At 40.7% G+C, this 12,945-nt stretch overlaps 2 protein-coding genes and 1 long non-coding RNA gene across 3 annotated transcripts; all 3 read left to right on the forward strand.

Annotated features, from left to right (window-relative positions):
* The first annotated feature begins 460 nt into the window (after nt 1-460).
* On the forward strand, nt 461-1,997 carry LOC143117497 (B-cell receptor CD22-like). The gene is made up of 3 exons (XM_076279248.1): nt 461-743; nt 855-1,124; nt 1,708-1,997. Exons 1-3 carry the CDS (start codon nt 461-463, stop codon nt 1,977-1,979), a joined length of 825 nt encoding a protein of 274 aa, XP_076135363.1. The 3' UTR covers nt 1,980-1,997.
* Nucleotides 1,998-2,130: 133 nt separating this feature from the next.
* On the forward strand, nt 2,131-3,368 carry LOC143129307 (uncharacterized). The gene is made up of 4 exons (XR_012987990.1): nt 2,131-2,212; nt 2,344-2,395; nt 2,517-2,758; nt 3,285-3,368. It is a non-coding gene; the product is annotated as an uncharacterized LOC143129307 (long non-coding RNA).
* Nucleotides 3,369-7,631: 4,263 nt separating this feature from the next.
* On the forward strand, nt 7,632-12,694 carry LOC143129414 (opioid-binding protein/cell adhesion molecule homolog). The gene is made up of 6 exons (XM_076289912.1): nt 7,632-7,869; nt 7,957-8,226; nt 11,348-11,536; nt 11,687-11,771; nt 11,898-11,952; nt 12,100-12,694. The coding sequence occupies exons 1-6, from the start codon at nt 7,650-7,652 to the stop codon at nt 12,355-12,357; spliced, it is 1,077 nt and encodes a 358-aa protein (XP_076146027.1). The 5' UTR covers nt 7,632-7,649; the 3' UTR covers nt 12,358-12,694.
* The last annotated feature ends 251 nt before the right edge of the window (nt 12,695-12,945 follow it).

Consider the following 12,945-nt stretch of genomic DNA (forward strand, 5'->3'; position numbering starts at 1 on the left):
CCACACTCTCTCTCCCTCGTCTGCGTGCTCAGATGCATTCCCAATGAAATGGAGTAGCATAACATTCAAGATACATCTGCTACATAATGATCATAATAATAATAACAATAATAATAATAATAATAATTGAGAGAGGACCCAAGAAGTATCATCTTTATGTAACATGGTGATGGTGCATTTTGACACTGTAAACATTCTGCACACTTAAAGTGAGCAAGTTGATGATGTCAGACAATGGAGAGTATTTTGCAAGAATTGACACCATTGACAACAACTATTCAGTGAAATGGCAGAGTAAATCTAAGGTGTCTTTGTCTGTCAAAGGTATTTGCAGTAAACTGACATGACGTGTTTATTCATTTTTTTGTAATGTAATACAAATTGGTCATTAGCTGTAACTGTTCACAATGTGTACTATATTGAAGAAAAAAAAGTTATTATACATTTCACTTACTTAATTATGATCACTGATCACAGTAATATTCTTGCAGACCTTTCTGTTGGGGTTCCTGACCCAGTGATGGAGGGCAGTGAGGTGAAACTGATCTGCAACAACATATGCCCATCATTATACAACCCCACCATGATATGGAGAAAGAATGGACAAGATTTGCCAGTCCACCAAACAAACAACAATGAACTCATCTTTCAGAGTGTCAGTATTGAGGATGAGGGCCACTACTCTTGTGCACTGAAACAACATGAAGACCATCCATCCAGACCAGTGGAGCTTAATGTCATGTGTAAGTACCAGACGTGTGCAGGGCCTGTGTGATAAAGTGAAATATGTATGTTTTTAAAGCCAACAGATACATTTCCATGGTGTCCATGTTATGTCATCTTTTGTTTCCAAGTCCCTCCAAGGGTCCCGTCTGTCTCCGTCAGTCCCCATAGTCAGACACTAGAGGGCGCTTCAGTGACTCTGACCTGCAGCAGTGAAGCCAACCCACCAGTGGAGAGCTACACCTGGTTTAACCGCAATGGCTCAATAGTTTCCAAGCTGGACACTGGAAAGTATTACAACATAGGGAATGTCAGCTCTGAACACACTGGAGATTACTACTGTGAGGCCAAGAACCTATACGGGGCCTCCAATTCTACTGCTTTTCACCTGGATGTTCACTGTGAGTAATTTCTTTACTTTATATCTAGGCATATGTATATGTACCCTAATTTACATGGAAAATAGACTTTCAAATGTTTCAAAAATGATTCAGATAGACACTTTTTATACAATAATTTATTTTTACCTGGATGTTCTGATGCTTTTTGAGGTTCCGGATATTGACGTAAAGTCCATTGCAGGAATCCTATGCCCCACTGTGTTTAAAGGAGAATTCTGGCAATTTTCCATGTACATATCTCTCTATTCACTCTATTTCTCAATGTCACCGAGTACTGTCAGAAAAAAACATCTATTTTACCTAGCTTGAGTTGCTGCAGCCAACGGTTAGAGCTTCAAGGCAGCTACAGTGCTACTTTCTGGAGGCATGTTAATGAGGCCCCATGTTCAAACCCCCAGAGTGTAGCGCTGTAGCTGCCTAGCTGTTGACTGCAGCAACTCGAGCTAGGTAACATAGATTGTTTTCATGTTTTTTGTACCGACAGTACTCGGTGGCCTCGAACAATGGAGATCTATGTGAAAAATTACATGTAGAACTGTAAACTGTATATAAAATATACCAACAATGCAATACATCTTGACAGATGCTCCCAGAAAACTGTCAGCATCTCTCAATCACTCTGGTAAAATAGCTGAGGGCAGTTCAGTGACTCTGACCTGCAGCAGTGATGCCAACCCACCAGTGGAGAACTACACCTGGTACAGGAGGACCACTGCTGAAACAGTGCATGTGGGTACAGGAGAGAGAATCAACTTCAATCTGACCTCAGACAGGGCTGGACTGTACCACTGTGAGGCCCACAACAGTGTAGGATCCCTGAATTCTACTGGAGTTGAAGTTGTTTGGGCTGGTTAGTTGTACCCAGATATCTGCATGTACTTTTATCATCTGTTCACCACACACAGTGACATTGTTTTTTGCAGCAGTAGCAGAGAAGTCATATTTTTAGGATTGTGTAGCGTTTGAGGTATTTTGACACATTGTTATTTTGTGGTCATTTTAGGGTTTGGCCGACAGAATGCCCCTCTGTTGACATTTGTAGGTTTCTTCACAACCCTTATACTGCTGATCAGTCTTGTGCTATGGAGGTGAACCACATTATTGATCATTTTACTTAATACTTCCCTGGAGAACAGCTGTCCAGACCCTGTGACATGTTAAAGTAATGGAGGTGAATCTGCCTCATTAATTATTTTATGGCCTTTGTTCCCATTAATAGGAAGAGGGCAAAGCCAAATAACAACTACAGAATCTCCGATGTCAACACACAAGTAAGCACTACTTGTCAGGGTGCCCATTATAATGTGGATTGTGCTGATGTTTTAATATACTATAGAGATGGTATCAGCATGTTGACGTTTGACCCTTTGATTAAACCCTTCATTCCCACAGGGTGGCCCCAGTAATGTGTATGACAACAGCACCAATATCCCTCTGACCTCTGACCCTGCCCAGAGAGTGGACGCAGGTGATCAGGATGATGTCCAGTACGCCAGCGTTCAGTTCAAGAGCTCCAGAGGTCAGCAGGTGCCCCTTTACTCCACAGTCCAGAAGTTCAAGCCCCACCCACAGCAGCAGCAGCAGGAGGTGGAGTACGCAGCAGTCAACTTCTCTAGACCCACTGCTGCCACCCAGTGAGTAGAATGAGGCATTGCACATACCACACACACTTTATTTGCATTCTATATGATCAAATCCACTCTTACCAGCTAGTGTGCATAATGGGGCAATACACTCTGAAGACTTACTGAGGCATACTGATTTGTGTCTCGTTCACATTCAAACACCCTGTAGACTGGTAGACCTTTTACCTACAAAAGAGTTCTAAAAGGCTATACCCACTGTTGTCATCTGTGCATTATTCTGTTACCACCAAGCAAACAAGTCTCAACTTTTTTCAATTTGATAGGTGGGGCCCAAATGTAACACTTCTGACTGTATTTACACTACATTAACGCTTGTTGAACACACAGTGTTAAAAATGTAGGTGTAATTTTGCACACTGTATATTATTCTATTTGATAAGTGGGGTCCAAGCAGCAAAGCACCCATTTAGCTTCTCCCTTTGTCTTATTAGTCCTCCTCATAACATTATCAAAGTAATCATTGTTCTGGCTGTGTAATTTCTAATAGTGGTGGTGTGTTTGCTCTCGTCCATAGACCTGAACAAGACCCTGTGATCTACAGTACAATCAACAAATCCAAACCCACCGAGCACACAGCATGTGATTTGGATGTTTAGTTGGTAGGTACAGTAGTAGGTTGGTTTTATACTTGTTGGGGTTTAGTGTATTGCAGATTTTGAGTGGTAGATTAGATATATATTTCATTTTTATCTTTACATTTTGCCTTTACAGACAGTTATGTGACTTGTATTGACTTATCATCAATAACAATCAGGACAATGCTATGGTCTAAGCTAAGCACAAATGATAATGTTATGTTTTTTAAGTAAGTGTATTAGTATTAAATATCTTTGAAATGAATGTGTTTCTTATGATGTGCCAGTAATCTCAGAACATTTAACAAATCTAATAGTTCTAACCCTTAATTCTACAAACTACTCCGACACCAGTTGTTGTATCTCTTGTATATCTTGCTCTTGGGTTCTCCTTGTTGGTGCCCCCCCCCCCCCCCGATTCCCAATCCTCCCCCACCTTTCTTATGCAGCCCTTGCCACTTAATCTACTAAACTTCTACTTCTACTTCTACTTTTTACCCCCCCCCCCATAAATGCACAAATAGGCTGACACCAGACATAATTTCACTGCATTTCTTACATCCAGTAACTATATGCATGTGACAATAAACTTCCTTGTATCCTTGTATCCTTGTATGACAAATAAAATCCAATAAATAAATAATTTTGTCATAATTCCCTGAACTCCTTTCATCCTCTCTTCAATGGTCAGTGCTGGATCGTGCAGGTCATCCTTTACTCTCTCCCCAAACCTGACGTAAACCTTACATAACTCATGAAATAGCCTAATTTAATGAATGTACTGTAGGGCTGTAGGGCAATTCCACGGAATATGGACTTTTTGTCACATCCATAAGGCCAGTGAAATGCCTTGGCATTTGTATGATGTAAATGATAACATTCATTTTTGTGCATTTTTTCTCACGTACATTCTTCAGCCAACATGTTACATTTAAAAACCATGTAAAAAATGTCTGACTGACTCTGTGACTGAGCCTAGCCAGATTAGGTCATGATAAAGTCCTTCTCCAATCATCTGTCTCCCTGATCACACATCCAGTAAACACACAAATCACTGCATCACATCATCTGCATGCATGGTGGTTCCCCTGTGGTGGTTCCCCTGTGGTGGCGCCATCTGGTGATAGATAATGGTACAGGCAGATGAACTCCCATCACAGGATGCGCAATAGCCCTCTGAAGTTCACCTACACAAAAGCTGCCATCTTTTCCCATATACAGTAAGGAGATCCGGTATCTTGAGATGTTTCCTACGGGAAAATAACATGGGGATTTGGAATTATCACACCCGTTATACTCTGATTGATAGATAGATAGATAGATAGATAGATAGATAGATAGATACTTTATTGATCCCCAAGGGGGAATTCAAGAAACTCTCACGGAGATGAAGAAATCGGAAATGCAAACGGTTGCTCACACACTTTCGTCCTCCTCTGCCTTCGAGTGGAGACTGTGATCTCCGGTACGTGAAAGCAGTACACAAGGCAGATTTGTGCTACACCAGAGCTAACTTGCAATGCAACTTGCCAGACAGACATAAAAAATAATCTAGCCCTCCTAATATGTGGTATTTTACAGTGAATACTATTAATCTACATACCTAATGGGAATTCACAACAGTTCATGAAATAGGGGGTGATGACACTGCTTAAGTTCAAAATATTTACACCTTCACACTCATACTTCACACCTTCTGTCACTAGTGTGGTCGTAACTGAGAGATAGAGAGGTCGATGGGACATCAAAACATCCGGTAGGACAACAAACAGAACAGTTGGTATGACGTTGCACAGCACAAAGACACACAACAGAACACCTCACTGCTCAACATTATACAGAAAATACATCACAACCTAACAAACCTCACAGCTAAACACTGCACAGCATTATACAAAAAACACATCACAAAAATGCAACATATGTCAAAGCAACACATCTTGAAAACTCTTTTAAAAAATAAACATATATTGCCATCTGTCTTTCTGTTTGTTTCAGTACTTATAATGAAGTATGAAGTTGCATTACATGAAATGGAAATACTAGATATAATCTAAAGGTCAGACAGTGCATTAGGGCATAGTTGCATCGTGGTAGTTCCTGTGAATGTCACACTTTTAAAACCACATGCCTGCAGGTCACACAACTAGTTACAGTGATGTTTCTCTGTTGCATGCTTGGAACATACACACCACTGGAAAACAACAGCCTGCGGTAAGACTCTCTATTAAAAATGACTAAAGCTTGTGGTTGAATAGTGTATTTGACATCTGATTCTTTCATAAGTGAATGTTTCTAACATAATCTTACGACTTAAATGCATGGTATTGCTATGTACATCATTCTGCCCGTGGTTTGAGTTGTTCAATTCTGAATCATATCGGATTTCTCTATCTTTGTTGAATAAGAGATAAAAACATGATGCATGATAGGAGAAGTAAGGCATGGTGTTTGAGTGACAAGTTAGTGAATAAAAATTTAACATGCTCATTCTTTCTATTTTGTTCTTTGAGTAGCAGCGCTACTCGCTTGCACTTTCTGATGTCAGTGGTTATTTTCTCAAGAAGCTGATCAGAATTGTCTGAACAATTTGAATGACTTTTAGTCAGTTTTAACCATTCTTTCATATTGTGCTTTTAGGGAAGTAAACATTCCTAATATGTTTTAACCACTCTTTTTATTTAGGTAAAAGGTTGACAGGCACTAATGTGTGGGTTAGGCTGCTATCGTTCACTTGCTTGTTCTCTTTCTCTCTCACACACTCTCTCTCTCTTCTCTTCTTTTCTAAGGCTGTTTTCTAAATGATCTGGTCGAGGAGAGGATGTTGTGTGTTTGCAGTTTCTTGGATAAGCTATTTATGCAGCCGCAGATAGGTTTTTGTATTCAGTGTCAGGATTTGTAGTGTGAGACAATAGTCACTTGTGAACATGCCACACTCTCAAAGCAAGGTGGCAAAATACCGAATATGTCTCTTTCCACTTTCACGACCAATCACAGGTTGTATATAAAATGACGTTTAAGTGTCGGTGCTTTCTAAGAAAAGTGTTCACACTCTCAAAGCAAGGTGGCAAAATACCGAATGATACCAACAGCCTCCATGGCTCTTTCCACTTTCACGACCAATCACAGTTATTATTTAAAATGACGTTTAAGTGTTGGTCCTTCCTACATTGTGAGAAAACTGTTCACACCTCTATGAGTTAGCCTTGAGAGTTCTTGGTAAAGAGATCTCTCGTTTGTGGGCATGCTGCTCAATGTCAGCAAAGCAACTTGAGATGAGAAAATCATGAAGCCAGTCCAACTATCACAGGGACCAATGGCCATCACTACTCTCACCTATTAATTAAGCAGGGTCGCACCTGGTCATTTTTTGAATTTGAGATCACCTGAGATAACTTGTGAATTTAAGCTTTAGGGGTGGTGGTTGTCTAGCGGTTAGTCCTCAGGACTTGCAAATGTAACACATACAGAAATTGTAACACACCAAAAGGTTGTGAGATCAATCTGAGGGTTGGGCATCATTGTCAAATTAACCGCAAATTGTTCTAGACAGACTGTTGCTAGTTTGGTCACTGGAAGTTGCTCTCGGTAAGTGAGTTTAGTTAAAATGTGATGAATAATGTAACGACAGGTATGACGTAATGATGAGAATTGTATTCAGGATTCTGCTTGTGTGTTTTATTGAAGATGTTTGTTTTGATCTTTATTAGTTTTTTTTAATACTTTCTTAAGCAAATACTTTTTCTTTATTTCAGGTATGCATATGGGGTGGACCGCACCATGGTGTACAATAAGCCTCTCTCATGACAGCATCTGTGCTGTGACTGGATCATCTGCAGTCATGCCCTGCTCATTTACTCATTCTCTTGGTCTCAGAGTCACTAAAGAATCCTGGCAGGTTCAACTTGAACATGCTAAACATGTTAAGCATCTTAATAACAAAGGCCGTGTGCAGTACTCTTGGTATATGAACAATAACTGCACATTGAAATTGAGTGAGCTGACAATGTTAGACAGTGGAGTTTATCATCCAAAAATTGAACTCAGATATGGTTATGGGAATACAATGAGTTGCCCAAGGAAATCTACCACATTGTCTGTCAAAGGTATTTTGTGTTTATTGTTACAAGTGATATTGTAATTTTCACCTAACATTAGCTACAATCTATCATGCGCCATTTATGTCATAAGTATGTATGACCTTGGCCATTTTTGTGTACTAACATTTATACATACTCTCTCGCTAAATGATGATCATTGTTTACTAAATTGTTGCAGACCTTTTTGTGGGGATTCCTGAACCAATGATGGAGGGAAACAATGTGAAACTGATCTGCAACAACATTTGCTCATCGTTATACAAACCCACCGTGATATGGAGAAAGAATGGACAAGTTGTAACGGGCAAACAAACAAAAAATAACACACTCATCCTCCGGAGTGTCAGTGTGGATGACGATGGCTACTATTCCTGTGTTTTAAAAGATGGCCATCCATCCAAACCAGTGAGGCTTCATGTCATATGTAAGTACCAGACGTGATAAAGCGAAAATATGTACTAGATATATATTTTGAATAATTCTCATTTTTATGCCTTTCTCTCTCCCCAAGTCCCTCCAAAGAACACCTCAGTTTCTATCAGTCCTGCTGGTGAGATACTAGAGGGCGCTTCAGTAACTCTGACCTGCAGTAGTGATGCCAACCCACCTGTGGCGAGATACACCTGGTATAAAAAGACGGGAACAACATCCTCAGTATTAGCGTTTGAACAGACGTATACCATTAGTAACATCAGCTCTGAACACACTGGTGATTACTACTGTGAGGGCAGGAACACACATGGGGCCTGTAATTCTACTCATGTTTTCCTGGATGGGCACTGTAAGTATTTTTCCCCAGTGAAGAACAATTAACTTTCTGGCATTTCACTGCATTACTAAATGGAATTCTACACTGCTTTCATTACTTAAAATGTTTTGTAATAAGAACTCATTTTTGTCAGGTTTTTTTTGTTGAGATTACTTGCCTAAAATGAGTGTCACTTATTTTTGAGGTGGAAAAGTAAACAATCAAGTAAACAATCAAGTAAAGTGTTAGCTAAGTCTGGTTAGCCTTACTAATCTGGAATAGAAATTGCAAGTTGGGCAAACAAATGCTTACTTAGTGTAATGCACTTACACTACTGAGAAATCATATTTCGCCTAACTAGGTCATTACAAGTAAAGTATACTATATGTTTATTAAAGACAGCACATGTATTGAAGTTGTGCTAACTAATGTTACAGTTCGGGCCCTATCATGACATTCTAAAGTGCATCGTCACTCGTCAAAAGTCTATTCAAATTTAGTAGGATGTCCAGTTCACATTGGGAGCGGTTTCGTTCTCAAAAGTGGAGCGCATGGCGTAACAAGGTGTTCCTAGGTCTTTTAATCAGTCATATGGGTGTGTTTGGGGCGTAACATCATTTTAAACCAATGAGAATGACATCTGTCATTCCCTTTAACGGCGCAACGCGCGATATGTCAAATAAATGCATCGGTATTTTGGCATTCAACGGCGCATTTGAAGGAGGCTGCTTGCGAGACCGTATGGAATAGTCATTCTTAAACCATGCTTTACTAAAACTTAGCATAGCCTTCACGCATTTGCACTCGTCTATTATTTGAACTCATTGGCAAAGTGAAACTAACTTCACCAAGGAGTCAGTCAACGACAAGACAGTTATATGCAGTTACTTTCACTATTGACTGACAATGGGTTACCATCGAAAACATAGGCTGGAAAAAGCAACACTTACCCTAATGTTGCTCAAATGACTGAATAAAACAACATTTATCCTGCAGAGGAGTTGCTTATATCTCGTGACAGTGCGTCTTCAGCTGTGCTCCATACGTGCCTCTCGCCTCTCCCCTAATCACTTTTAACCGTCATTACCAATTTGCAAATGATGGTGAATAACTACTCATCATGAGATGTACAGTATTTCGTAATATCTTTATTCTAATTATGTTTACCATTGTAATCGTGCAATTTGTAATGCTTTGCATGGACGTGCGCTGGTGTGCGTTCATGAATGATAGAAGGATGGTGCGTGCACCTGCCAATATGACTGTTGACATGCGCTCTTAAAATAGCATATGAACAACTGGCCATTGACTTCTGACCAGGTTTAGGTGGTGTATGATAGCGATTTTTAGATAACGCGCCAGGTCCCTCCCTAGGTTGTTAATTGCCACACCCCTGGGCACAATGCTTAAAAAACTAGATGTACCGCAGAGCGGTACAAAATATGACCGCCGCCCAGTCCAGCACATTTTTTCCACAAAAAGAAATCACGCTGAAAGGCCTATGATTCTAACTGTCTCACTAAATTGCATTATCCACACTCAATTCTCACTGGTATCTGCTAGACAACAAGTACCAAAACATGATTAGTTCATAGATTTCACATGTAAAATTTATTTTATACAACCCCACCTCCATCTTGCCTGTTCATAATTCTGAGAAATTCTTGATTGTTTGTGTTATGTTTATGTTATGTGTGTGGGTGTGTGTGTGTGTGAGTGTGTGTGTGTGTGTGGGTGTGTGTGTGTGTGTGTGTGCGTGCTTGTGTGTGTGCCTCCGTTTGTGCCTGTGCATGCAAGCGTACATATGTCTACTGTGTGAGTATGTGTCATACGTATGATTACTGTGAATGTATTTGTCTGTGTGTGTGTATCTGTTTGTGCACATGTGTGCACATGAAATGGGTTAACATGACCCCTGGAGGCAAACATACGGAAAAAAATGGTCATCCTAGGCCCTACAGTTCTCAAGATATTCACAGAGAACTGTGTCTGCCCTACCCTCCTTTCGGGGGGTCCAGTCCAGCGGGGGGGCTACAGATCCAAACGAAAAATGACGATTCCATGCTATCCATGTGGGGGTACATGCCCACCAAGTTTTGTGTACCCCGGTCTTTCAGTGTCCCGGGAATCCTTGTTGGTGTACGTCACTAAATGTACACATAAATTATTTTATTGTAAGGCCCCCCATGAACGAAAGTACACAAAACTTGGCATGCATTCGGAGGGTGTCATAATGATCCTACACTTTTAATTTCGTGCAGTTTTGACCTTGTCAGCCAGAGATATTGTGATGAAAACACCTCATTTTTTGCTTTTTAATTTTTAACTAGGAGGCGCTATACATGAAATAAGTGGTAATGGGATGGGTTGACATGCCCCCTTAAGACCAACATACATAAAAAAGGTGGACCTCCTAGGCCCTACGGTTCTCGAGATATTCACAGAAAACTGTCTCCGGCCACCTACAGGCCAGTTGGTGTATAGTAACATAAATTAATTTATTGTGTGGCCCCCCATGAACGGAATTCCACAAAATTTGGCGTGCACACAGAGGGTGTCATAATGATCCTACACCTCCAATTTCGTGCAGTCTTGACTATGTTAGGTCACAGATACCTTAAATTACAACACCTCATTTTTACTTTTTTGTGTTTAACTAGGTGGCGCTATACATGAAATGAGTGGTTATGGAATGGGTTGACATGGCCCCTTGAGATCAACATACAAAAAAAAATGGTCCTCCTAAACCCTACGGTTTTCGAGATATTCACAGAAAACTGTGTCTGCCCTACCCTCCTTTCGGGGGGTCCAGTCCAGCGGGGGGGCTACAGATCAAAACGAAAAACGATGGTTCCATGCTATCCATGTGGGGTTACATGCCCACCAAGTTTCGTGTACCCCGGTCTTTCAGTGTCCCGGGACTCATTGACGGAAATTTGGGCATGCGAAAAAGAAAAGAAAAAAAAATTCAGACTAAACCTATATGACCGCCGCTTCGCTGCGCGGCGGTCATAATTATACATATCAAGACTATTGCAAATATGTAGCCAGAACCTATCTAGGTAAATACAAGTAAAGCATACTGTATGTTTATTAAGTGGAAGTTGAACCCACAGCTGCCTCACTGTATGTTATATGTCATCATACTTGACAGATGCTCCAAGAAACATCTCGACATCACTCATCCACCCTGGTGATGATAAAGACAGCAGTTCAGTGAGTCTGACCTGCAGCAGTGATGCCAACCCACCAGTGGAGAACTACAGCTGGTACAGGAGGACCGCAGCTGAAACAGTGCGTGTGGGTACAGGAGAGAGAATCAACTTTGAAGTTGCTTGGTCTGGTAAGTTGTATCCAGATATCTGCATCCAATGCCATCACCTACTGACTTTTTTTGCAGCAGCATCAGCAGAGAAGTATGATTTGTAGCATTGTGTAGCGTTTTAGGTATTTTGACATGTTTTTTTTTATTTTTTTTTATTAATCATTTTAGGGTTTGGCTGGCAGAAAGCTGCTCTGTTCTCATCTGTAGGTCTCCTCACAGCTCTTATACTGCTGATAGCTCTCGTGTTATGGAGGTAAACAACATTATTGGTCTTTACTTCATCCATCTACTCAGACACTGTGACACGCTAAAGTTATATACTGTATATATACATGGTGAATCTGCTTCATGAATTAATTTATGGCCTTTGTTCTCTTAGGAAGAAGAAGGCAAAGCCAAATAACAACTCCAGACGCTCTGATGTCACCTCACAAGTAAGCACTACTTGTCAGGGCGCCCATTACAGTGTGGATTGTTTTAATATGTTGTATTTAACATGCTTTAATCATAACTACAGTATATTACACTGAGTTTGTATTAGCATGTTGACCTTTGACATTTTATCCAACCCCCATGGATAGCATGCCCCACAGTGTATCCCTGATAATGTGTATGAAGACGTCTCAGACCTCCTGCTGGCCTCTGCTCCAGCCCAGAGAGTGGACTCACAGGATGATCAGGATGATGTCCAGTACGCCAGCGTTCAGATCAAGAGATCCAGAGGTCAGCAAGTGGCCCTTTACTCCACAGTTCAGAAGCCCAAACCCCACACACAGCAGCTGGAAGAGGATGTGTATGCACCAGTCAACTTCTGTAGACTCACTGCTGCCACCCAGTGAGCAGAATGTAACATCACATTCATTACACACTTCATTTACATTCTGGATTTTCATATTCACTCTTACGAACTAGTGTGCATATTGTGACAAGAGACAAGCAATGCATATTTTGACACTTGCACATCATATCCAAACAGCCTGTAGACTAACCTTTTGCCTACAATAGAGTCCTCTGAAACTTCATCCCCACTGTTGCCATCTAGGGGATAGAATGGGACATGACCCACTTCTTACTCCATATTCACTCTCTACTTGTTGACCATGTGGTTTTAAAAATGCAGCTCTCATTTTGTTCACTGTATAGTATTCTGTTAACACCTTGCAATACAACATTGCTCATCAATACTATGTTTCCAGTCTTTGTTCTGGTTTCTTAAGCAGTGCTGGGGTCCAAGCAGTGGAGCATACATTGTGTTTCTACCTTTTCTTAGGACTCGTTGTATAAGCTACTCACAATAATCGATATGTGTGTGTCTTTGCCCATAGACCTGAACAAGACCCTGTAATCTACAGTATAATCAACAAATCTAAACCCACCGAGCACACAGTATGTGATTTGGATGTTTAGTTTAGTGAGCCATAACTTGG

The sequence above is a fragment of the Alosa pseudoharengus genome, unplaced genomic scaffold, assembly GCF_046254945.1.
Source record: "Alosa pseudoharengus isolate Yale_2024_CS ecotype anadromous, Long Island Sound unplaced genomic scaffold, YU_APseudo_1.1 YU_APseudo_1.1_scf_1, whole genome shotgun sequence".
Classification (NCBI taxonomy): domain Eukaryota; kingdom Metazoa; phylum Chordata; class Actinopteri; order Clupeiformes; family Clupeidae; genus Alosa; species Alosa pseudoharengus.